Here is a 27,051-nt window from a genome sequence, read left to right as displayed (position 1 = left end):
TTTTTTAAAAAAAATCCTGTAAGCAAGTATTAAATATAATGGGCTTAAAATCTGTTACTGAAACAGCATCTAGTGATTGGCAAATCTCCTGAAGTACAGAGGTCCAGAAGTATGTTTTAGATGTGTTTCCTGATTCTCAAGACTGATGAAGGGAACTGGGACCAAGGCACAAACCTAGCTAGTCTTGTCCTAGAACAGAGGTGGCTCTGACATTGGTGTTGAGGATGACCATAGTCACAATAAAAGAAGGAAAAATAAGAAATAATAAGAAAACGTATTCCTGTCTTTCTGTCATTTCCGTGATCTATCCAACCCAGAAATTTCTGCTTTTCAGTTGATTTTTTTTTACCTTGAAGCCCAAGGATTACACAATTCAATACGTAAAGAAACCAGGAAGCAATTAGGTGGCTCAGGCCCATGGGTAGGGATTAACAGGTAGAGAGGACCTGGCATACCTGAAGGCAGCAGCTGCTGCCATGTTTTGGAACTGTATTTGGATGAAATGCCAACTTTTGGATTTATAAGTGTAACTTCTATCTTAACAGAATCTGACAATGATACCGTTTAGCTTATCTGAATGTAGCTATCTCGTCATTTTAAAACAACAAGAGAAACTCTTGCGTGAGCAGCGTCTTAGCCAGAACTGCTGCTTTGGAGGCCAAGTCCTGGAAGTTCAACCCCATATAACTGTAGAGCTTCGTAAAGCACAGGTTAAGAGAACAGGTTCCGGCTGAAGATGGCTGGATTAAGAGTGCTGGCTGCTTTTGCAGAAGTTCTTGACTCAGTTTCTAGCACCCACATAGTGGCTCGCACCATCCTTAATGCCCCTTCTGAGGAATTTGACTTGTGACCTACTTGAGAACCAGGCACATGTATGTTACACATGCAAACATGCTGGCAATACCCTCACACATATAAAATAAACACATCAACCCCCGCCCCCCAAATTTAATGAAAAACTGTTCCAAAAAAATCTCACCCGGGTTTGTAATAACCCTCCAACAGCCAACCCCAAGAGGGATGCCGCCTTTACTGTTTGACATGTAGTGATAAAGAAAATCATTGCACACTTAATTCCATCTCGGGACCAAAGAAGTAATGCAGACAGTATAGCATCTCATTTTATGGAATTCTATAACATGGATCCTAAAATGATCACCATATATCTGTGACTGAGTATCTAAGGTTTCCCTATAAGGGGAAAGTAAGAGACTTCAACTTCATAGCTAGACTTCAGAAATTAGTTTTAAAATACCAGGTCTTATTTCTTCTCATATTGTAGAGGATTCTCACTCCCAAGGTCACTTTGGGTGATGATAAATTCTTCTGAAACATTGTAAAGGAGATGGTAAAGTGGTACTTTTCTGGAACACAGGGGTTAAAGCTATGAGGCATCTTTTTGATCACTGAAAGAGATTTTTTTTTTTTTTTTTTTTTTTTTTAATTCCTGGCTTGAGCCACCAATCTGCTTCTTTGCACCAGGATGTAAGTGAAGTTGACAACAGAGTTTGAAAAGCAATGTAGTGGGTTTCACCTCCATCTGGACAAGATAATGTTTCTTTTTCTTTATTATTTTTTAAAAAATAAATTTAGCTGGGAGTTCACTCCTTTAATCTCAATACTTGGGAGGCAGAGGCAAGTAAATCTCTGTGAGTTCAAGGCCAGCCTGGTCTACAAAAAGACTCTGTTTCCATAAATCAATAAATAGTCTACATTATTTTGTTATATGTCTAACTGTTTGGCATGCAAGTATGTCTGCATTACTTGCATGTCTAGTGCCCTGAGAAACCGCAAGAGGATCTCAGATGCCCTGGGACTAGAGTTGCGGATGGTTGTGGGCCCCTGTGTGGCTGCTCATAATCAAACCTGGATCTTCTGGAAGAGCAGCCAATACTCTTGAGCATGGAGCCACCTCTCTGGGCCCTGGACAAGATGATTTTACTTGGCCTGTAAACACAGCTCTAGGTCAGCGAGCTTCCCACAGAGTTCAAGTAGTGAGTTGCTTACCAGTCACACTACAGACAGAAGCACTCTTAGCGCAGATTTGTGTGTAAATCCATAGTTTTTTTTTGCCACAAACAAAAGAGGTATGGTATTGCCAAATGAATTTTTCTTCAGATGTCAGTGTCAAATCGTAGGAGTTGTTACCAAGAGGATCATTGAGCTGAGAAAGATTTGGAAAGTATATCCAGGCTTTTCAAACAAGTACTTTTATGTGTTGGTCTTGGTTTTAAAGGATTTGGGTCACGGAGCCAGAGGTGAGTGTGTTCTGTGCTTGCATCTTGTTATAATCGACTGAAATGGAAGAGATATCTATGACCACATAGTCTCCAGCAGCTTGACGCGCGTGCTCATGAATCTGTGATTCCTTTTCCTGCTCTGTTGTGTCTTAGGAGAAATGGCAAAGCGCACCTTCTCCTCCTTGGAGGCATTCCTCATTTTCCTGCTGGTAATGATGACAGTCATCACAGTGGCTCTTCTCACCCTCTTGTTTGTCACCAGTGGGACCATCGAAAACAACAAAGGCAAGCATTTGGGGCTCTTCTGGATGTCCTTCCCAGATCCTGTAGGATATTTCTTGATGGGTGGGCGGCACCAAGATCTAAAATGGTATCTTTCTGCTTCAGCTGCCTGTGAGCAGCCTGAGATGTCATCTCCCATGCACTAGTTACATTTTTTGCAAAGATAGCAGCTTTTATCACTTTTACCTTTGTCCACAAATAGCCAGATAACAAACAGATACACATGTCCTCTTAGCTTTTCTGTTGATGTACTCACAGTTCAAGGTTCTTCTGAGTCTAGTAAGTCCACATTTTGCTGCCAGGCCTTCAATCTTTACCTGCCTGTTGGTTGGCATACTCTTCTACTGGGAGCAAAATAGAAAACAACGCGAACCAATCAAACCATCCTAAAACAGTCAAGGCAGGTTCTCAGCCTCAATCCCTACAAGGGCCGGTCGTTCTGCCTACAAGGTGCACCTTAGCATGACATCATATTAGCTTAACTTGCCTAAGATTTTGAGAGGAGATAGAAATTGTTTTGTTTAGATAGTGCCTGATTTTCTTGCTGCAATGTAGGAAGCAAGTTTGGCTCCTGAATGTAATGTAGGCTGCATTTCCAGGTAATATTATCATTGGGCCGTTGGTGGGGCCTCTATTTCAGGGCAAAGATACATGGCTGTTAACTGAATGGAGAAGATAGATGAGGGCATAATGTTTTGATCACATTAAAGAGAGAGAGGAGAGAGAGAGAGAGAGAGAGAGAGAGAGAGAGAGAGAGAGAGAGAGTGAGCTGGCCTCAGGTAAAGTGGCAAAGGAGCCGGAAGTTTTCTCTAGTAGTATCCTCAGTTGTAGCCTCTTTTTGGTTTGCAGTGTCCTCCTTAGCATGCCTTGGCACTGCAGATTCTCTGCAAACACAAAAGAGCAGAGTTCTCTGTTGCAGTGGTGGGCAAAGTGGACTTCTGGACAATTAGAAGTGAACTCATCCCAGGACTTACCTTTGCTCAGTCAACATGGTGCCTAAAATTAGTGAGATGAAGACCCTGGGTTATTAGAAGCCACAGTATACTGTCATAAATGGCTACTCTTTTCTTGGTGTGCGCGCGCGCGCGTGCGTGTGTGCGCATACACACTTTGGTCTGGTAGTTTGGTGGTGCAGTTTAATAAGAATTCCATATAAGTTTTTCATCTATTTTCACAAAATTCTTATAAAGTTCTCATGCCGATGCCATTTTACACATTGAAACGCGAAGATCGCAAAGAGCTTGCCTTCCATATGACGCTTGGCCTTAGTTTGTATCACATTTCGATGTTGGTGGCAGTGCAGCAAAAGCAAAAGTGATGCTTCTCTCCCTGTAACATCTGAGGCTGTGCAGGAGACGTGTGTTTGTAGCCCCGAGATACAGTTGCAAGAATATCAGGGCCTCATCTGAGGTGGTGTGGGCACCAGATTCATCCCATGTTCGTCATGAAGTCTCAGTTTGTCACTTCTCCAAGTTTCAAGGTTCTTATTTATAAACTTGAGGAGATTATATCACCAGAGTTGTGAGGGTAGGAGCCTGGGCCCTGGAAACCCTATCAAGCTATGCTTGGCTATTCGTCCATAATGGGCTAATTAAAGAGACAAAGTCATACTGAAGAGCATAAAAAGATTTATTCACTAAGGTAACAGTGGGGAGAGGAACACAGAGAGTCAGTGACCCTTCCATCCCAAGTCCTCTGGCATGAGGTTTAATTTAAACACAAGGAAAACGGTATGTGGAGCTGTTTGGTTACACATCCCAGTCTCAGTTTGTCCTGTCTTGCAAGGTGTTCTGACAAGTTGTCAGGACAATGGGAGATCTTGTTCTAGCAGATAAGCTCCTGCCCCACCCCTGGCTGGCACCACGTTCCCACCCTTTTCCTCTATGGAGCATGAAATTTCTGGAGAAATTCCAATGACTTGGGGTCCATTGTTGAAGTAGCTAATGGCTAGGAGGATGGGCAAGTGTCCCTTAGGACTATCTTCACCACTGCCAGGTCGGTTACAGTTGGAGTTGTTGGTCTCTAAAATTTTCGTTCCAAAGTTCTGGAATCTTGGAAGAAGCCAGATATCAGTCTCCAAGTTGTTCTGACTGCCAGTGCCTATGACAATGGCATGTAATGCTGTGCCTGTGCCTACCCCTGGCTACTGTCCAGCCATAGAAAAACCAATGAGCAAAGGTATAGATGTACAACATTCCCAGCTGGAAAGAAAACCAAAGCAAGAGAGTAGCAGCGTTCTAGCTTTAATGTGTCTTCACATGGTTGCTGCACAAAACTACACCAGCAAGCACCTTAAGCTCTTCTTACTAGAGGTGAGAAAGTCAGAGGGATTTAGATTAGGCCATTTGTTCCACCAATAACTGGGAGAATTAAATTTCAAAGTTTGTGTCTGGCACTTGCCTTTTAATCTCTATATCATTTTGCATCCCCTGATATTCCTACGTGTTTATATGTTATAGACACGCACATTTGGCATGGAATATGTGTGTTAATGCATCCACACATGTATTAGAAAAGTGACATTGAGATAGAATTATGTCACACAATGATTCAAGCTGCATTAATAAAAGGCCTTAGCAGGCTAAGGACCAAAGCAGGACAGTGACATTTGGATGACGTCTTTGATGAGGAATCGGGCTGGAGGCAGGAATGATGGAGATGGATCAGCTTGGAAGGGAGTGGTGGTCAGCGTTTGATGGAGAGGGAAGCAGTGGGTAGTCTGGAGAGAGTGGAAAAAGAAGTCCAGCCCAGGGCTTGGATTTAGGAGGCTTATCAGCAGTCACTTCTACATGATTGGCTTGAGTAGGGTAGGAAAGTAGGGAAGGGACAAGAAGGGCGACAGGAAATGCTGGGGAGAAGCTGAGGCTGGAGAGTGTTTGCTAAGGCCTTGAGTTTTCTGAAACATTGCCAGTCCAGGAGCAAGACAGTGCTTTGACTTATGATTTCACACAGGTTCCCAGGTCTCACTTTCTATTTTATAGATAGGCAAATGCATTACCCTAGGCATGGTGGCACACAGCTACAGTCCCAGCATATAGAAGGCAAAGACTGGAAGATCTTTGGGTTCAAAGCTAACTTGAATTCCATAATGAGACATGATCCTAAGAAATAAATGGACCAATCCAAAACCAAAGAAAACTAAAAATGAGAGGCAATAGTAAACGTCATCCTTGAAAACTTGAAACTCTGTTTTCTAATCACGGCCAGGGCATAAGAGTGACAAAGTGTTGTTTCTCAAATGTCCTGTTCTGCTTTTAGACTCAGGAAATCATGGGTCTTCAACCACCCAGAGCCCTTCAACCACCCAGAGCCCTGAAACCACCCAGAGCCCTGAAACCACCCAGAGCCCTGAAACCACCCAGACATCTTCAATCACATACATTTCAGACCCTCCTCCATCTCAGAACTTCAGTGGCTACTACATTGGTGTTGGGCGAGCCGATTGCACAGGACAAGTATCAGATATCAATTTGGTAAGTAAATGTCTGGGCTCCTTAAATAGGGCACGAAACAAGCAATTTTATGTGGTATCCTTCTTTTCTGATTATTATGTAATCATTTCTAACTTTGTGTTGACATTGCTGCTGTCTAGCACTAAGAATATTATCCTATAAGAAAAGCCAATTTTTAAAATTCAATTCAATTACAAGCCCTTTTTTTTTTCTTTTATTGATTTGTTGTGAATTTCACATCATACATTCAGAGCCCACTTGTCTCCCTGTCCCCTCGCATCTGCCCTCTGCCCTGGCAACCTCGCCGCAAAACAAAGTCGAATTTAAAAGAAAAACCAAAACTCAAACAAAACAAAGAACTAAAACGAAAGCAAACAAAACAAAACAAAACAGGAAGGAAGAATCTTGTTGAAGCTGTAGTGTGGCCTGTTGAGACACACAGTTTACCCTCTAGTCCCGTTATCCTTACTTGTAAGTGTTCATTACCGCAAGTCACTGGTCTGGCTCAAGTCCTCTGGTTGCTCTACACCACCACTAATTGGCTCTCACTAGGGCTCCATTTGGAGACCCTGTTGTCCTATGTCATGGAGATGCTGCTGTTTTGGATCTGTAGGTTCATCCCCTTCACAAGCTCTGACCGTTCATAGATTCGGTGGATGCTGGGGTGGGCCAACCCATAGCTCTGGGTCTGAGCCTGGGTGGTGGCTGGGTTGGTCAGCTCTCTAGCTTTCCATCATTGTCACTACCTGGATGAGCTCTCCAGCACTGTCCAGACCAGCTTATCCAATGCAGCCTACAACAAGGAGCAGGGCCAGTTCTCCGGCTCTCGGGCCGTCAGTCTGGGTCCCCTGGAGATGGAAGTTTCTGTCCCACCCAGTCCTGCAGCCGTTCAGTATCCCCCCAAAACACACAGAGGCTTATATTAATTATACACTGTTTGGCCTATTGCTCAGGTTTATTACTAACCAGCTCTTATGACTTAAATTCACCCACAAGTCTTATCTATGTTTAACCACGTGGCTTGGTATCTTTTCTCAGTAAGGCATTCTAATTTTGCTTCCTCTGCATCTGGTAGATAACTGACTCTTTGCCTTTCCTCTTCCCAGAATTCTCCTAGTCTGGCTGCCCCACCTATACTTCCTGTCTGGCTACTGGCCAATCACTATTATATTAAGCTAGTACAAGTGACAAATCTTTACAGTGTACAAGAGCATAATCCCACAGCAGTCCCCCTCACACATCACCAGGGCCAGGCAAGGTACAGGGTCCTCTCTCCTGTTTGCTGTAGGGGCTACATGAGGTAGGGGTGGGACCAGCTCTCCTGCTCTCATGCCCTCAGAGCTGGCTCACTTGGGATCCCAAACAACAGGGAAAGCTTTAGTGTGCTGCCCAGGTAGAGTGCAGGACTCACTTTGCTGTGTGCCATGGCTTGTGTCGGACAGGGCTAGTTCTTTCCTTCTCATGGCCCCCGGGTTAGCTCTCTCTCTTGCCGCAGGTAGCAAAGCACGGAGGAGGGTCAGCTCTAGTGTACTGTCTGGATGGGAAAAAGAGGCTGTTTTCTCCTGTACTGTAGTCGAAGAGGTTCAGGGTTAGCTCTCCTACTCTTGTGACCCCAGGGCCAACTCTTTCACCTGCCACAGGTAGCAATGGGCGGAGGGCGGAAAGGGCATCTTTCCCTCACCCATGCCAGCACAGGGCAGACTAGAGGCGAGCTGGGTCAGTTCTCCTGCCCTCATGCCCTCAGGGTTGACTCATCTGTACCCCAGTCCATAGGGTCAGCTCTAGTGTGATTCCCAGGTGAGGGGTGGGGGTCATCTTTCCCAAGTGTGGAGTTGAGTTCTTCCCTGAAGGGTGGGGCTCACCTGTGACAATACCCATCAAGGGGCAGGTGATACCAGAGCCAGTGAAGGGTGGGGCCGACTCAGCACATCATGGTTCCAATGACCCCAGTGATAACACAGGCCATAGGCATCACTACAGCCCACAACTGCAACTGGGCCATGGGACCAAACGTGGCCTTTGGTATGGATGCCACAGCGGGGTTTGTGAGCTGGGGAGAAAGAGGCAGATCTGGGGAAGTGAGGGTGGTGAGGAATGGCCTGATGGGAATGGCCAGCTTGCCACCCAAGTCCAGGGAGATGCTTGGGCCTGGGCTATAATCAAGGGCCAGGTCTTGATCTAGGGTCCTGGCACAGCCCAGCGGGCATGTGTTGTTGTCTATTGTAGTGATGAGGCAAGCAGGCCTGCTTTTCATCCTGCCCAGCTCCTGCATGGCTAGCTTTACACCCGAAATAACAACACACAAATTGTATTCATTTAAACACTGCCTGGCCCATTAGCTCTAGCCTCTTACTATTAATGTGTGTAGCACCACAAGGTGGTGGCTTACCGGGAAGATTCTAACCTACATCCATCTTGGGCCAGAGCTTCATGGCAACTGCCTCATTGCCTTCCTCCCAGCATTCTGTTCTGTTTACTCCGCCCACCTAATTTTCTGTCCTATCAAAGGGCCAAGGCAGTTTCTTTATTAACCAATGAAAGTAACACATAGACAGATGACCTTCCTCCATCAGTCTGTGGCTCCTGTCATCACTGGGGGCCCTGCAAGGGCCTGTGGTCTGGACCACCATGGGGGGGCGTGTTCATTGGAGTGCTTCACTGCTGTGGGGGACACCAAGTGGATAGCCTGCACTCATTCATCTGGGGCAATGGTGACAACCTGACTTGTGCTGCTACCAAGGACCATGATCCTCCCGCAGCTCCCCCGCCTTATACTCTCTCACCACAATGGTGACCAGCTGCCCAACACCAGGGTTCTTGATTGGGTCACTGGTGGTACCTGACCAAATACTGCCCATACTAGCCATAGGGGATGGCAGGGAGTTGTTGCCTTTTCTCTTTGCCATGCCCAGGCCTAGAGACCTCCGGTAGCACTTGGTATGATGGTACTTCCAAGTCTGGGATTTGAGGGGGTACCATCTGTGTCCATCCTATAAGTCCTTTTTAAAGTCGACTGATGATTTTTTTGTGAGTGGATCCATACATTCTGACTTTTCCTATTTGATAGTTTTGGGGTGAGAAGCCAGAAGATCTCTGAAGATTTGAGATTGGAAATCTCCCACTTTTAAAATGTAGACAAATGCAGATTTTGGTTTTTTTTTTTTTTGCTTGTTTGTTTTGTTTTTATATTTATTTATTTATTTTGAGATAAGGCTTTGCTAAGTAAACTTTGTCTGGCCTGAAACTCACCACATAGACCAGGTTACCTTGAACTCATGAAGATCCACCTGCTTTTGCCCTTTCAGTGTTGGAATTAAAGGCAAGGGTCGCTATGTCAGCATAGACAAAGACAGCTAAAACTGTCAATTGAGAAGGGGCCAGCATCAAGAGCTTCCGTGACTCAGAGGCAGCCTGTCGCCTGCAACACACCAATGATGGAAATACTCACTGCCCTCGCTGCTTACCTAGGAAACAAGAACAGGAAGTGCTCTGCTGGAATTTGCTCCCTTCTAGCAAATACTCTTTATGCTCTATGGATTACACCCAGCTGTCTGTTCGGAAGAGTAACCCTGAGCTATAAACCCTAACTGAACACTCTCATGAATGGGAAGGCGAAGAGTAGAGGTGGCCATTGGAAGACTTGGGTTTAGTCCTAATGGATGATGAGAGAAGGGTCGCAGAGTGCACGGTCTTATTTGGCTTAGTCTAGAGAATGATGAACTGGTAAAAAGCTAAGTGAAGGTGGGGGATGGGAAACTGTGCCTTTCTTCTAAGACCTTAGCAGAAAAGCATCCCATCAAAGGCTTCGAAAGCCCCCGAAGGTGCAGCCACTTGCTCACTCCTCACAGAGGACGCGATTTTGTCTTCTTTGCATTTTTGGGAACATACACATGCGCGAGCACACACACACACACACACACACACACACACACACACACAGTCTCACTGAACCACAGAGTCATGATGATTTTCTCTTTGCGTGTCTGAGCAGTCTCTCCCGGTATTACTGTGCCTGCCTCCTAGAGAAGCTCGGTGATTTTCTCTCCTTTCAGATGGGCTATGGCAAAAGCGGCCAGAACGCACAGGGCCTCCTCACCAGGCTGTACAGCCGTGCTTTCATCATGGCGGATTCAGATGGGTCAAATCGGATGGCATTTGTCAGTGTTGAACTATGTATGATTTCCCAACGACTCAGGCTGGAGGTAAGAGATGAAATGGCAGGGCAGGGGAGGGGTGGGGGTGGGGTGGGGGCAGGAGATAGTCTATAAATGCCCACAATGGGAACTCCACAGGCTTGCCTTCTCAGCTAAAGAGTTTCTCCTGTCTTCAATGTAGGGTCTCAACAGCCTGGAAGACAATTACACAGGCAGATGCCCTTTGTTATTGAAATCTAAGTGTTCCTTTCCAAAACTGGTGCCCAGTTATGCCGATGGCTCCTCACTGTTAAGAATGCAAATGTTCTCTGAAAGCTTGCTATGGACCACTTCCTTTCACATGGACTCTCATGTGGTCATCCTTGTCAGACACCTCAGAGCACCATCTGGTCACTTGCCTTCTTCTCTAGTTCACACATGATTTGAGGATTCATGTAAGGAATCAGTTGAGGGCTGAAATCAAGCTTTGTAAGGAGGCTGACCATGAACTGGTAACGCAAGGGAATGGGTGATGGTCACATGAAGGGGTTGTTAAGCCAGTCTGGTTATTGTTAGATGAATTGGAAAATTGTGTTGGTTGTTTAAAGAATCTTCATCCTTACACTACTGTAGAATGTAACAGAATTTGATGCCCCCCTCCTCTGAATGTAGAGATTGTTACTTACCTGTGTAGATAGTTGAGGTGAGCGGAGAGGCACATAAAGGGTCCTGAGTTGCTTGAGGCCTTAAGGAGCAGAGAAAGGGAAAGAAGGAAGAAGAGAGAGGATGCCAGGCAGGAGAGGAAGGAGGGGGAAATCCAATACAGGCATAGGTCCCTTGTCAGACTCCTAACCAGTTTTAAAGGCCTGATCCAGAGATACTTTCTATGTAGGCTCAGGTCTGGTAGTGACTATGACCTGGGAGTGTGTGCAGACTCACCAGCATGAGAAAGAGGGAGAGAGGTGTAACACAGACCACAGAAGTGACCAGGGATCAGTCATGTAGGCTGGTGTTCTGTCACTCTCTCTTGTTGAAAGCTTTGCTGCTGTGTTGTGTGGAGGGCTTAGTGATGACACGGCCCGAAGGTACCGTCTGGTGCTGTCACTATTGGGAGTGTAGTGGGAGCCTCTCCCATGTATAGACAGGAGGAGGGAGTTAAGTATTTTCCTCCCTCCTCCACGAACAATAAACCCCCGAGTTGGCTCTGCTATTATCCCCAGACAGAATCTTAGCAAATGCTAGAGCTGGGTTATGAAAAAACTGCATTCTTAAAAGAGACATTAACCCCAGACCCTTTATCTGAGACAGCGTCTCATGTAGCCTGTGCAGGCCATAAAGTCACTGTATAGCTAAGGATAACTTTGAACTCATGATTTTTTTCGCCTCTACATCCTCTGCATACCAGGATTACTTGTGGTTTCTGTGGTGCTGGGGATTGAGCACAGGGATTTCTGTACACTGTGCAAGTACTCTATTCAACTAGGAAAGGCAATATTCCTTTAGAGAGAAAAGGGCCCCCATCACCCACTTTCTTTAAGGTATTTTGCTAGTGCTTTCAACTAAAGGACACAACTCAAGAAGTTCCAATCCATACCCCTACATGGCCACCATCTAGTTGGTTCTTAGGAGGAAAGACTGTCGCAGAAGCATTCAGGTAAGCACGAGTCACTGGAGTAGAGTTCTCTAGTAACTGTCTATTTCCATGTAATATTTTATCCCAAATACAGTGGCCTAAAACGATAATTATTTACTATCTTACTTGCTCTGTGGAACTGGAATTCAGGACTAGCTTAGCAACATGGTTCTGGCTTGGTTCTCTTGCAATTATGAGGATGGCAAAGAACAGCTACACGGAAGGCTTGACTGAAGAGCAAGATCCACATGCAAGGTGGTTCGTTAGCGTGTTTGTTGGCAGGAAGCTTCAGGTCTCCACTCCAATCCTCATGAATTCTTGCAAGGTTGAAGGCACAGTGATTTTCTGACCCATTTCCAGAAGTTACACACAATTACCCTCCTGTTCTGTACATTAATCAAGTCCATCCACGCTTAGAGTTAGGAAATTCAGCTTTAGTATTGTGGTTTGTTTAGTTTGGGGGCAGAGTCTCACTATGTTTCTTAAGACTATTCAGGGCAGTGGCAGTGCACACCGTTAATTTCAGGACATGGGAGGCAGGCGTAGGCAGATCTCTGTGAGTTTGAGGCCAGCCTGGTTTACAAAGTGAGTTCTAGGACAGCCAAAGCTACATAGAAAAACCCTGCTTTGAAAAAAAAGACTATTTAGCTCATTCTTGCTACCTCCTGCCCCAATTCCCAAGTTCTGGGATTATAGACCCTTGCTGCCATGATCAGATATGCTTCACTCTTTGAAGGAGGTGCTATGAAAGAATTTATGGATGTACAGTCTTTCAAGACTATTACAGGAGACAAAGAGATATGGAAATGAGAATCAGGAAAGTCTTAGTAGGAGTAATACTTGACTGAGTAGAATTCTAAATGGCTAAGGTACAGAGGAAGTATGTTGGTTAGATTTTGGTCAGTTGTTTAAAAGCTTGGCTTATTTGGAAAGAGGTTTATGTAAATTGAGAAATTGTCTCCATCTTATTGGTCCTCTGGTCTGAGGGAGCATTTTCTAGATTAATAATTGATGTGGACAGGGAGCAGCCTATGACGGATAGCGCCACACCTGAACAGGTGGTTCTGGGTTATATATAAAGAGTAGGCCAAGTAAGTCTTCGGGGAGGGGGAAAGAAAACCAGTGAGCAGTGTTCATCCATGGCCTCTGCTTCTGTTCCTGCCCTTAGGTTCCTGCCTTGAGTTCTGCTTCTACCTTCTCTTCACAATGGAGTGCATCATTAAGCTTAAATTAACCACTTCCTCCTTCACAAATTGCTTTTGATGGCTGTGTTTTTTATCACAGCAGTAGAAGACAAACTATAATAGGGAAAGACCAAATGCGAGGGACAGAATAAACAAAGTTTAAAGGAGGGATATAGATGCTGTTTGGAGGGAACAGAAGAAATCCATAGAAAATATGGAGTCATGTATATACCTAGATGGGGCATTGGTCATAACTACAGAGAGCACGGAATCCTAGATTGATTTTAATTTTGTGGGTAATGTGGAATCTTAGGGAATGTTTGGGTGGAATAATATCAGCACAGTTTTATATAGGGTGTTTAATTAAACAGTGATGCTTCTTTTGTACTGGAATAAAGGGGAACTAGAGAGGAAGTCACAGAATAGCAGATTCTTTAACATGGAGACTCAGTTGGTGAGAATTTAGGTAGGAAAACAATAGTTACACTAGGTCTGCCAAACAGAAAGTATTTACGGAGTTTTAGACGGAGTTAGATGACTGAACGGAAAGTTAGGGTTTGGGGAAGGGTTGTCAGCCTCTTCCTGGCAATTTCCTCTGCATCACACGAAACTGGTCCTAATCCAATGGGATGAGAGGGAGACTACAAGGTGCTAGGACAAGATAAATACTATGACCTGTGAGAATAAATGGCAAAAACACTAACTAGAACTCATGGTAAGCCAGTTGAAACTGTGACAACAGCTATTTTGCAGCCAAGAGGGAGAACCTGGTAATCGCTCGATCCTTGATGCAGGGAGCCTCGGCCTTGGGAGTAGCCAGTCCCACAGTAAGCTGTCTCATACCTGAGAGACTGGGAACTTGGTAGTTTCTGGGCGTCTAAGCAGCCTCAATCTGTCAGTGAAGTCCTATAAAGTTCTGGGAGAGCCACTAGTCCTCAGTCAGTGACAGAAACCTGGAAACCCTGGTTCTAATGTCAACAGAGGGAACAGCAACCTAGTGATCATGGGAAGCTAGGTACTGTTTAGAATAATCCATAGGTATTAGCAACCCTCCAAACTCTTGGAGAGAGGTGATATTATTATGGGATTAGAAAGAGAGAAACCAAGTTGCAGAGGATAAAATAACTTATCCAAGGTTATGTGGTGAGTAATTGTCAGAGCTCGGGTCCAAACTTAGGCCTCCCCATGCCACAGGCTGTGCTTATTACCAAGATGCCTATGGTTGGCATCTTTGGCAGAGTCCTGAGCAAAAGACAGACTCTGGAGATGGAGAGAGGAAGGCAGGGAGCCGATGGGTGGGATTCCAGATGCTCTTAGGTCAATAGTGGCCTTGGTTTAACAAAGGCTTTCTGTTTTTACTCCCCCTGCAATCTGAAGCCTGGGCGAAGGTCTTTATACAACCCACTTAGTTTTCACAAGCCGGTCTAAGGTAGGAGAAAAATAAAAACAGCCAAGTACATGCCTTAAGCGTATTTATGATGCAGGGATTTAGTCAAGTCTCTTTCTCGGCTCTAAGACTGAAGACATTTCCGGGGTGGAATGAAGATAGGGACAATCTGTAAGGGGTGTGGCAGGCCGGGAGACAGAACGCCGTTCTCCCTCTTCTGCTCGTGTTCCTAAGAGTGTTCGCAGCAGAATGGAATAGAAAGGGAAGACAAAGAAGTGAGCAGTAGACAGGACTGTAACTGCTTTGTTCTGGGCAAACACAGCCTTCCTTTCTTGAAAGCAGACCACGGTTGTCTGTAAGAGTTACTTGCAGGCATGGCTAGCATGTCAGTAGTCAGTTCTTTCCCTTCAGTCTCTACCAGGGGCTGTGCTTTGAGATGACTGTGAGCTGTTCATTGTTCAACAGTCCAACATTCAGAATTACTATCTTTCTTAAGAGCTCAGACTTGACTCAGCATGAAGAAATGTGTTTAATTCTAAGTTAGGGTTTATTAGGGATGAGATGAATGGAGGGGGGTTAAACTTGACTTTCACTCTGTATTTCCCCACTTTCTTGTCCTAGTGGAGAACTGTGAGAACACTGGTCTTTGGTTTTAATCCAGCTCCATGGTGGTTCAGTCATTGATCCTCTTCCCTTCTGATAGATTTTTTTTTCTCAATGACTGTGGTAGTTACTAGGGGAATATGGGGGAGGGATGAGGCCTTGGTACTAGTGTCAAAGTCAAACAAAAGAGACAGAAACTCGCTGTGATGGAGCCGAAGGCTACTTGGTCAGAGGGTTGCTAGTTATAGCTTGTCATTTTCTTTCCACAGAATTGCTTATGTGAATGCGGCATAGTTAGGGTTCTCTAGAGGAAAAGAACTGATATATTGGAAAATATTTTTTTTTAAAAAATGCATTTTATTAAATCACCTTCCTTTGAAACCATAACAACAGTTGTCTTACAACCGAGGGGCTGAGAACCTGGTGATCACCGGGCCCTTGAGGCAAGGAGTCTCCGCAGAGGGAGTAGGCAGTTCCACAATAACTGACTCACACTAGAGAGACTGATAGTTTCTGGGTGTCTCAACAGTCTCCATCTGGCACTGAGGTCCCGTAAGGTTCTGGAGGAACTACTGATCTTCAGTCAGTGATGGGAGCCTGGGAACACTGGTTCTAACACCAACAGAGGACTCTGGAGCAACAGCAAACAGGGTAGATTAATTCAGCAATGAGAGCAAAAGGTGGAAACACTTCCTTGTCTGGGCTGCTACCCAAAGGTCCTGCTCACGTTTGGTGTAGGTCTTCCCATATAAATAAAGGCAATTAAGACAATACCTCGGTTGAGGCTCTCTCCGGTAATTATTTCTTCTTCTTTAGGTTTATTTGTTTTATAACAAATATGTATGGAAACATATATGCACAGTACCTAAAGAGGCCAGAAGAGGACACAAGCTCTCATGAAACTGGAGTTATAGACTGTTATGAGCAATCATGGGGGTCCTGGGAACGGAACCAGGGTCCTCTGCAAGAGTAGCAGGTGCTCTTAACCACTGAGTCATCTCTCTAGCCCCCTATTCTGGTAATTCTAATTTGTGGCAAGTTGATGTTTAAGCAGTCATCATATATGGTAACCTTGGGGGCATAGATAGGCTAATGAGGCAAAATAGTTCACATAGTCTTCTATTTTCCCTTAATGACCACAAATGGGAGCAAGGCTTTAGTTAATGAAGAAGACAGTAAATTGTTATCTCTGCAGATTAAATGCACCATAGTGCACACACTCCTCCCCTGTTAGACCAATGGTGTGCTGGAACTGGATGGCACTAGTTCTTGAGAGGCACCACTAGTCATTGCTTTGTGATTAATACTTTTAAAAGTTTATTATTCTCTCTGTTTAAAACTTTTTATTATGAATTAAACAATAATGACTGTTCCCCCCTGGCCCAACCAGTTCTCCCCCCCCCCCTCCTTCCAGTCCTTCCCACTGCCCCCTTCTCCACCCCCAACTTCTGCTCCATTCCTTCCTTCTCCCTCTCCTTCCAAAACCGTGCAGGCCTTCCACGTATATCAGCCAGCCATGGGAAATCAAGTTGCAGCAAGACTAGGCACCTCCTTTCCTGTTAAGGCTGGATGAGGCAAAGGGGCAGTGATTGACACTTTTATGGTGTCATTGTAACGATGTCCCACTGAGAAGTAACAGTAATAGGGAATGTCAGGTGGCAGGTGATTAAACAGAATCATGATTAGCTCTCAGCTTCGTATTACCATTTTTTCTGTGTTTTCTTCATGTGTGTGTATTTACATATACATATGTGTGTGTTCCTTGACTGACTAATATAGCGAACATATGCTAAAGTTCCTTTATCTACTGCTAAACAAGGAAATTCAGAAACCTAGTGGCTCAAAGCAGTGCCCAGCTGGTTTGGCTACAGTCGGTGTCTGTGTGTTTAGACGCTGTGAATGGGGGGCTTCTCACTCATGTGTCTCGCATGTTAGTGCTGACAGGATAGTTCCTTCCTATGCAAGTCCGCCGCTAGATTCCTGGGGTGACCTCACATGCAGGCGGTGGTTTAATGTTGACCAACAAGTGCAATAGTCTGTGTCAAAGAACAGAGGATTCTCTGTCTTGCAAAGCGAGGCTGTGAGGCCTTTACAGAGTCTGGGATGCTTTTCCCAGCACAAGCAGCTCCTTTTCTTTCATTTAAACACCTGGCAGACAGAGCCTCTCTTTAGGGAGACCCCTCTTTACTCCTCACCATTTCCCTTACTCTGCTATGTGTTCCTGCACAGAGTTCATCACTGTGTGGCATAACAGCACATAATTATTTTTGGCTTTCTCTTTCATTATAAGAAAACACCTTCGAGGTTAAAACAGTGTATTTCTGTCTGTGAGAAATGCTAGATTTTGAGAGAGGAATAGATGAGAGTTGTGTTTCAAAGTCTTAGACCTGGAGTTTGATCTCTGCTACTCCTTAGATTAGTGGAAAATTTAACTTTTGTATATCAGTGCTCTCAGTTGAAAAACGAGATTGATAATAACTGTTTTGGGGGTTGTTATGAATATTTTAAATAATATAATGTACATAAAACGTCTAGCCAATGCTATACTAACATGGCAGGCCCCTGCAAAATGTTGGCATCTGCTGGCATCATTGCACTTGTTACTAGGATGAGCAATGTGGAAGGAGGGGCCGCTCGAAAAGGAGGTGGGCGGGGCAGACCTGTGCCTGAGGTCCTCAGAACCTACTTTCTTGCTGAGATGCCATGGATTCTTCTTAGTTCTATGTTTTGCTTTCGTTCAAGGTCCTGAAGAGACTACAGAGTAAATATGGCTCCCTGTATCGAAGAGACAACGTTGTCCTGAGCGGCACCCACACACACTCAGGTCCGGCAGGGTATTTCCAGTACACACTCTATATACTCGCCAGCGAAGGCTTCAGCAACCGAACCTTTCAATACCTGGTGTCTGGCATTGTGAAGGTAGGTGAGGGCTCCCTGCCAGCTGCAGTTTACTGTTCGCAGGGATGTTCCAGAACTGGTTTAGTGTGATGCAGAGAAATTCCCTGGAGGACTGGGGTCTGAGTTCACTTTAGGTGTCTACCTTTCTTCCTCTTTCCCAGTGTCACCTGAGGCAGACCTGTCTCTTTTCAGCTCAGAAACTAATATTCAGGAAATGATAGATCAGTGGAGAGGAGGATGCTATAATCTCCTCCCCGAAAAGGAGAGAGAACACCTAAGGGACTCAGCTGTGACAGGGTTTTTATAGGGAGGGAAAGGAGGCGCTGTGGGGTGGGGGCCAGTATGCAGAAAGTCCACATGCTAAGCAAGTCGGGATTTTGTCGTCCAGGCATCCCTTGTGGCTAGAGAGCCTGCTGCAGAACATATACTACTCTCTGTAAGATACACAGCGTAGGAATTGTCGTGGTTTGTGTTAGTTAGTACACAGAATTAACAAAAACGAAAAGGTAGGATTACCTGATGGCCATTGGGCATCGTATTAATGAAAGAAATGTCCTTGTAGCAGTTCATTTCTTAATCCTTCAGAAGTAGCTTTTCAGGCACTGATTGACGCTCACTGTTGCATGACCCTATTAGGTTCCTTTTGTCTCCTTCCCTTTGCTTACTCCCATCCTTTATCAGCAACCCCCCACCAATTCCTCTCCCTTTCCTGACTTGGGCTCTTTACTCCTTCCTCTCTAGTTGTCTTCTAGCTTATCATCATTTCTTGTGTGAGGTTTTTGTCAGTGTTCTCTCTCTCTCTCTCTCTCTCTCTCTCTCTCTCTCTCTTTTCTCCACAAAATTAACCCCACATGCAGAGATTCAGCTGACAAAGGCAGGCTTTTCATTACAATATTTTTGTACTGTGTTTAGTAATGTGTTAAAGGTTTATAAAATAAATGTCATAGCTTATAAGCAATATTAATTGTAAAAGATCCCAGTAGAGTAGATTGGGAACTACATACTACACACCTTATGAGAGTATACTTGTTTTGTGTACTTTTGTGTTAGGGTGTGTAAGTTAATATACACTAAGTTGCGATAAAAATGTACCTTCATGGCTCCCAGTTCAAGATGATTGAAAGCAAAGAAGATGATGGGGTCAAGCGGAAAATTGAATACTTGTATGATAACACATTTTGTTCCAGAGTGGTAGAAGTCAAGTCTCCCATTTTGACCCTAAAATTATCAAACTTTTCATGACCTAGCAGACCACAGAGCCCAAGAGATGGAACTCTTGTGGGGTGTGGCTTATAAGTCCTGAGCATCCTTACCCAACATTTCCCTTCCCTCCAGAGTGATGCTGGCCCCATGAGTCTCCAGCCTTTCCCTACACTGGGGACACATTAGAAACAATGGAGGTGTCGGCGAGGTCTTCTGTTGCCATTGCTCATCATCTCCACAAAGATGCATGAACTTATAACCCTTTATTTCTTTATTTTCTGAACTTTCAGAGCATTGAGATAGCACACACAAATCTTAAACCAGGCAAAATCTTTATCAACAAAGGAAACGTTGCTAATGTGCAGATCAACCGAAGCCCCTCTTCTTACCTTCAGAACCCACCATCAGAGAGAGCGAGGTCAGTGGGAATCATCCAGACGGTGTAACTGTGTGTTTTTCACTAAACAACAACAAAATCTAAGGGCAGAGCTGGTAAGTTCTAGGGTGTAGTGGGATCCCAGAAGAGTAATAAAGAAGATAACTTTAACATGTTTGTCTCAGGCAAGAAGAAGCAAGAAATAAATGTAGAGACAGACATGGATTTTTTTCACCATCCCCGCACATTGTTGTCCTTGGGAAACCACGTAGAGGCTTGAGAGACTGTGACCTTGCAGGGAGTTACTGTTTTCTACTGTGTCACCTTTGGAGACTTCTTACCCCCTTTGTTGTGCCTTGGTTTCTCCGTCTATAAAATGGAGATTCCAATGTGCAGAGCACATTATTTAAGGAGCAGTGCTTATTCCATTTTATTTTAATATGTGTTGTCCAGAAGCATCATCTTAGTCTCCCTGAGCTGAACATGGCAGGTGAGAGAATCTGAGAGAAAGAGCCAGATATGACACAGTCGTAACTAAACGGAGCAGCCAGCGGACGCGAGGGCTGTATTTTTACAGTGATGAGCCAGGCTTGTGAGCGATGAGAAGAGATGCGTGGGTACTGTGGCAGCTTACAGTGACATCTCAGTTCTACCTCGACTGCTTGACAGATTACATTGGTCTAGTTGCCAAGGCTACTTATTTTTAGACTTTATAATCCGATTTCCCTTGAAAAGATGGAGAATTCTGGAGTTTCAGGTCTTGACTGACCTTTGTTTGCAATCTCTGTGTCCTGCTGAAGAGATACTGTTGAAAATTGGTATTAGTAGATGTTTCAAACAAAAATTCTGTTTGTAAGAGACACATCCACATTATATAATACCATGCATATGGTATAAAAATGTATTTTAGCTTCAGTTAAGTTGATCTATTGCCTCTACCACTGATCATAACTGTAAACTACTAACTTAGCTGAGGAATGAGATCATGGCTGCAGTGTAGGGCTGACCGCTATTTACTCTGGAGTTCATGAAGAGGCATTAAAATTTATTTATTTATTTTGATTAATGTGTGTGTGCGCATGTGTGTGTGCGTGCGTGCATGCACACACGTGCATATGTGTGTTGAGAGAACTCATATCACAGCATGTATGAGGTAGCCAGAAGACGCCTTCTAGAAGCTGGTTCTCTCCTTCCCTTTTATGAGTTCTGGAGATGAAACTCAAGTCTTCAGGCTTGCCTGGCCAATGCCCTTATTCACAGAGCCATCTCCCTCACCCCTATTTTGTTAGTTTTTGTGTCTGCGTCTGTTGTTGGTAGGAGCTTAGGTTCAGTCTCTAACAAACACTGAGCAAGTTTCGTTATTTGGCTGACAGGTATTCTTCAGACACGGACAAGGAAATGGTAGTCTTGAAAATGGTAGATTTGAATGGAGAAGACTTGGGCCTTATCAGGTAATCCATCCTCTTTCTTTCCCATTCTCCCTCCCTCCCTCGCTCCCTTCCCTTCCTTTCTCCCTCCCTATATGAGTGTCTTTTCATAATTACAGGGAGAATAAAAAGATGCTTGATGAGTGGCATCAAGCACATATGGATTCAGCCACAAGAACTTGGGCATGGTTCTTAGCCTCTAAGTGCTAAGCACACTACTTATAAATTAATCAAAAGAAAAATGACTCAAGTGAGGGATTTTAGTGGTAATCTCAGCATATATGTACCTGTCTCATGATATAAAGATCAAGTAAAGTTGTTTTGATTTGTTTTTCATGGTGCTGGATGGAGACGGAGTCCAGGGTCTTACGCATAATAGGCTTGCTCTGGGCTGTCATGTTCTTGGCTTTGTGACTTTAAAGATCCATTATGTGACTGTCTTATCCCAAGCTTACTATGGGTTAAAGTGAGTCCTTTCATAGACTCAATAGGAGATAAAATAGACAAAGGACCATAAGATAAAGAAGATCACAAGTGTTGTTCAGTAAGGAATGATGAATGAATTAATGTATTGTGTTCATTAATGCTGTGAGGCATTGGGGTATATGGTACTGAGTTGTTTCAAGAGCGTTTCTTGAACTGAACTTGGAAGGAGTTAAGGATTTCTCAGGAAGACTTGAAAAACAGTGAGTTGGGTTACAGTGTGTGCCCAGGACAGGGTGACGAAGGGAATTGAGCTTCAAGCTCAAGTTGTTGAGTACATTAGTATGAACTATTTAGGAGAAGATTGGCACAAGAACTTACACCTCTAATTAGTTTTCCAGAATAGCCCACAATTGATGGGCATGGGGCTCGCCTTTACTCTTTCGATTTAGCTCTTGTCCGAATGATTGAAGTCTCTTACGATTGCTTCCTACTAGCTTTGAATCATCCAGCAATGGTATAAGGCAATTGAAACACCTAGTATTAGGACCAAGATGTTCTGTGATGCTTTCTAAGTCACCATATTGCAGATCTGGAAGTCCCAGAGTCAACTGTCAAGATCTTAGCAAAGCTTCTCCATCTGCTATGCTTGACATCCTGCAATAACTTGCCTTGTTTCTGCTGCTACTCCATGTTCTTTTTGACCTAACTGTTCCTGCCTCTTGCCACTTCGTGATAACTGTCCTTTGAATATATTAAAAATGATACAAGATAGACATGAGCCAAGATAGACATAGCCACTCTTGTCATAGGACCTTCAGCCCACTGATGGGAACAGAAGGCCTTTAAGTAGCATAAAATACAGATAAAATGATTGGGCTAAATGCTAGGAATTGCATAATTAATGCTAACTGGCTTACATGTTTAGAAAGGAATAAGGATGGGGCTTTCCTAAGGGAATTTGACCCTGCCAGAAGGATCGGAGACTATTTCCCTGAGGAAGTAGCAGCGGAACTGAAAACTGATTATTAATGAGAAAAGGGGGTGTGAGAGAAATGTTTAGTATCCATGGAGAAGCACGCACTGTTCCATATGCACAACCGATAGGCTATCTGGTGTCTAGAGACCAGAGGACAAAGGGGCAGGGTGTGTGAGACAGTCACAGATTAGATATAAAGTAAAGATTTTTTTATCTTGCCCAGTGTGGTGATGCATACAGCTCATCTCAGCACTCAGGAAAACAGTCCAAAGTTCCAGTCCAGTCTAGTCTACATATTGAGACCTTGTCTCTAAAAGCCAAACTAAAAACAAAACCAAAATAAAAGAGCAACAAAGCCAGGAGAAATTTGGGGTTAAGGCTAAGAGAATTATTGTTCATTCATTCTTTTTTTTTTTTTTTTTTTTTTTTTTTTTTTTTTTTTTTTTTTTTACTGTGAGGTCAGGAGCCGGGACTTGAAGAGTTAGGAAGAGTGGGGACTTGAGCAAGGAAATGAAATTGTAGGAGTCAAACTGGTCCACACGGCCCACAATAATATTCTGTACCTGTCAGCCTCCGTTGCTCTGGCTGGTCCATGGAAGCATTATTTCCTAGTCTCTGCCCCCACCACCAAGCAAAAGCACTAAGTGATTTTCCTCCGGACAGAGAAGCATGTCTGAGGTGTTCTGAACCATGAAGTAAGGCAGAAGCTGTGCGGCATACATAGGATCCACTTGATGGATTATGGAAGTCACATCTCTCCATCAGTTGGGGCAGGAAATATGCTGGAGGGTTCAGAAATCCTGATGTCAGAGCCTCTGAGGGAAGAAAGGAAAACCATGTCTCTTTCTTCTAAACCAAATGAGACAGCCTTACAAGGGCAGAGCAAACAGCCGGAGTGCCAGTTCTGGAGAGGAAAAGGACCAACCCTTTTTGACATACAAGTCCCTTTGAACATGGCTGGGAGGGGCAGCTGAGAAAACTTGGACATCTTCCCTCAGGAAAAATGCAAAGGAGCAGGCTTAAGCTTGTCCTCCTTCCCTTTGGGCAGTAGAGTCCTCCCTCCTTCCCTCCCTCCTTTCCTTTCTCCCTCTGTCCCTCCCTCTCTCCCTCTCTTCTTTTCCTTAGCCCCATTTCTTCCCTAGCCCCTCCCCTATGCCACCCCTTTTCTTTCCTAGTCCCCCACCCTTTCCCCCTTCCCTCCCTGTGAGCAGTTGTTCTCTTGCCTTCTATTTTGTATCTTGCTAATCCATCAGTTCTTGCCAAAAGGGACTGGGAAGGGTGACCTTTGAAGGAACATTTTAGAAACAATAAGGGTACTGATGTGTGAAAATCCTTGAAATAATTTGTGTAGTTATCTAGCAAAGTCCATTGTGAGGAAATGCCCGAACCATGTGGCTTTCTAGGACTCAGAGACTCGGTATGTTTGTGTAAATATTATATATGGCCTTCTAGGACTGTGGCTGTGTAAGTCACTGTGCCTGACTGTTTGTTCTCAGGGGCTCCCTCTTTTCTACCCTGTCCACTTCCCCCCCATCCTGTTCACTTGACATCACTCAAATGGCAAATGCTAAAATTTCAATAGCAACTTTCCAAGAAACCATTGATCAAACACTGAAAGAGGGCCCCACGGTGCAACACTGTCCACAAACGTATGATGTTCCAGCAAACGTATGATGTTCCAGCCCAGGTTCCCCAGTGCTGGAATCACAGGCATGTGCCACTGTGGTTTATTTTACTAACCAGTCTGCGTCTTGTCTTTTTTTTTTTTTCTCCATTTCACCTCATCCTTGTTTTCTCCACCAGCATTAGCTCTGCATTGGGAGGCTCTGGTCCCTGTCCCTATGGGCCTTTCCTGTCCTGCTCTCTCTGAGTAGCTCTGACAGCCACCTCTGGCTCTCAGCCCCTATCTTCCTTCCATCGGTGCTTTGTTCTTCTCCAGGGAAGTTGAAGTGGCCGTGTGCCTCCTGCTAGATCTGGTACTTCTTCTCAGAAAGAAAAGGTGCTTGATAAGGCCTTTCAGATGCCAAAGTAATGACCCTTGCCTGATAACATTCCTGTATCTCAGCTTTGGAAAACAAAACCATAAAAACCAGTTGGCAGAAGACCTTGAACTTGTTTGATTGTTGAGTACCTGGAAAGTTCTTAACCAGAAGAAATCTATGGAATTATTACTTGTTTCTTTTCTTTTCTTTCCTTTCCTTTCTTTCTTTTTGTTTTTTTTTAAAGACATTTTATTAATTAGTTATGTATTCGGTGTTCTGATTGTACGTATGCCTGCAGGCCAGAAGAGGACACTAGATCTCATTACAGATATTAGTGAGTCACCCCCTGGTTGCTGGGAATTGAACCCAGGTCCTCTGGAAGAACAGCCTGTGCTCTTAATCTCTGAACCATCTCTCCAGCCCTGGGGCTATTGTTTTTTTCTAATCCAAATTTTGTTTTCCAGCTCGTGAATAAAAAACATGAAAAATGTTGCCGTGTAGACAGGAAAAATAAAATCACCCACACAATTATCCCATTGGAAGCCCACTGTGGTTAAGAGCTAATCTTCCCATACACAAACAGTTGTAGATAAGTAAGTGTGAATGAGAGAACACTCAGGGAGGGTGGTGCTCACTCGCTTTCCCCCCACAAAGCACTAAAACGTCAAAATAGCACGAAAAATATCAAGACATTACATTCTCACACTGAGACAGTCAGACCAATTCTTGGTTGCTTGTTTGATTTTGTGGCACTTCTCTTCCTATCTTAAATGCTTTCTGACTCAAAGTCAGTGCAGTTTTATGAAATATAACGAATTCAACTCTTTGCAGGGGAACGGTCTCAATGCATTTTTAAAAATCACTTCTTCAATCTTTCTTTGTTCTTTGCTTTGAGGAGGGTGCTGCTTGGAAACGTTGTATATTTATTTATTTTTGAGACAAGGTTTCTCTGTGTAGCCTTGGCTGACCTGGAACTAGCTCTTATAGACCAGGTTGGCCTTGAACTCACAGAGTTCCACCTGCCTCTGCCTCCCAAGTGCTGGGATTAAAGGCCTGCACCACCACCTCCAGGCCATTTTTTGTTTCATATTTGACAGTCTCCATCCTGGGTTCAATCTGTTTTCAGAAACTCATCATTCTACATCTGGGCTTTCGTGTGTCTCCCACTGGGTGTGATTTGTTTCTTATCTTCGCTACTTTGCTCCTGTCCCATCTCTCGCTTTTGGATCAGAAAAGATTTTAAAAGTCGCCTTTACATGGCAGATCGTAGTTTTCAGTGATACCATGGGTGACAGTGTCTCTTGATTCAGAAGACCGTGCCAGTCTCCTTTAATAAGCCAGAAGTACTTCTCTAGCCTGGTCCTGTGATTTTAACAATGACATTGTCCCAGTGATGGCCATAGTTTCTTGTTATTTAAAAGACTTTCATATTCATACAGTTTTCAAATTGTGAACTTCATTGAAAAATTTATAAATAAAAGTCATCTGTTAATATTGAGGATCCGAATTAACATCTAGGGACATTTTATGACATGGTCATTTTAACTTTTGCTAAACATGCTAGAAATTCTTTATAAAGTGGGACTTTATCATATATAAAGTTTTGTTTATTTTTTTATTTAGCAATACCTTATGGATATGTTTCAGTATTAATGATTTTCATATTACCATTTAAACTTGTTTCATAGTACTCTATAATGCACTCCATTGTATCTTGCAATTCGAATGTATACTTCACATTATGTGGGAATATGCTTGACTTGCCATTGTCATAACAATTCCTCCACAAATCTGCATTTGGCAGAGATTCTTCCAGCTGCTTCCTTGAAGTTGGGACTCTGAGCCAAGGGAATACTTAACTTTAAAGCTTTAAGTATGTGTTGCCTTCCTGATGCTCTTGCTGTAAAGGTGAGCAGTGTTCCCTCTCAGACTCCGACTAGTCCTAATGACATCATCCAGCACCGTGCCCTGCCAGAAACAGACTTAGGAAAATCAAAGTGCTATTGGTTTCCTTTGAAGTTTTTTTTTTTACTTCCTTGTTAGGCTGAGTTTTCACAAAACACTGTTGTTGATAATTTCTTATTTTTCTACTGTTGACTTCTTGGTCAGACTGTAAAGATAGACTTTTGTTTGTCATTACTGCATGGAATCCACCCAGAATATCTCGCCGATATCATTACAGCAAAGGCCTTTCTTGAGCAGGCTTTTTTGCGAATGAGGAAAGGGATCGCTGAGAACGTTCATCTCTTCTTGGGTACAAGGATAGGGACATTCCTCTGAGGATGCTGACCACCCAGAAAGCCTCCTTTGGCTGCACACCACTGTCTTTCCTCTATCTGAGCCTTTTAGAAAGATTCGGATTCCATTGGGGTCAAATTATGGGCTGAATAATGCTTCCAGTATAATTCAATCAGACCTCTTTCCTTCTCTTTCCCCCAAAGTTTCCAATGGGATGAGGTAAGAAGGATTGTAAGGGAGGTGACCCAGGTGTGTTCATTACAATGATTCATGCCAAATACCACAGCAGGCAGAACATGAATCTCCAGTAGCTTAACATAGTGAAGGTTTGTAGAAATCCAGAGGATTAGTTACTTGTTAGTCCATCTGCAAACATGTCATTAAATCAGAACTGTTCACATGCCCCACCCTTTGAGGGGGCGTGGGAAATTGATATGCATATGGGTATTTAATGAGTATTTTATCTCTGCCGCTAGAGGGCAGAGTTTCCTCATTTAATCATTTCAAGCTCATCTATTGGCTTAACATGCATGGGCTGCATGTGTGAGTCATCCGCTTTTTTATTTTAATGTTGCATTAATACTATTACTACCATGAATATTTATTCTTAC

General features: G+C 43.9%; 1 protein-coding gene across 2 annotated transcripts in view; it reads left to right on the top strand.

Moving 5' to 3' along the window:
- Positions 1-2,398: 2,398 nt before the first annotated feature.
- The window catches only part of Asah2 (N-acylsphingosine amidohydrolase 2), a 65,712-nt gene continuing 41,059 nt past the window's right edge, over positions 2,399-27,051 (top strand). For both annotated transcript variants that reach the window (XM_038310933.1, XM_038310923.1), the window contains exons 1-6: positions 2,399-2,525; positions 5,781-5,995; positions 10,027-10,176; positions 17,657-17,833; positions 19,306-19,433; positions 20,765-20,842. In XM_038310933.1, coding sequence (XP_038166861.1) covers positions 2,399-2,525; positions 5,781-5,995; positions 10,027-10,176; positions 17,657-17,833; positions 19,306-19,433; positions 20,765-20,842 — 875 coding nt within the window. The remainder of the gene's footprint in view (positions 2,526-5,780; positions 5,996-10,026; positions 10,177-17,656; positions 17,834-19,305; positions 19,434-20,764; positions 20,843-27,051) is intronic.

This window comes from Arvicola amphibius, chromosome 1, assembly GCF_903992535.2.
Source record: "Arvicola amphibius chromosome 1, mArvAmp1.2, whole genome shotgun sequence".
NCBI lineage: Eukaryota > Metazoa > Chordata > Mammalia > Rodentia > Cricetidae > Arvicola > Arvicola amphibius.
The sequence above is the reverse complement of the archived record's forward strand: the minus strand, read 5'-3'. Positions and strand labels throughout refer to the sequence as shown.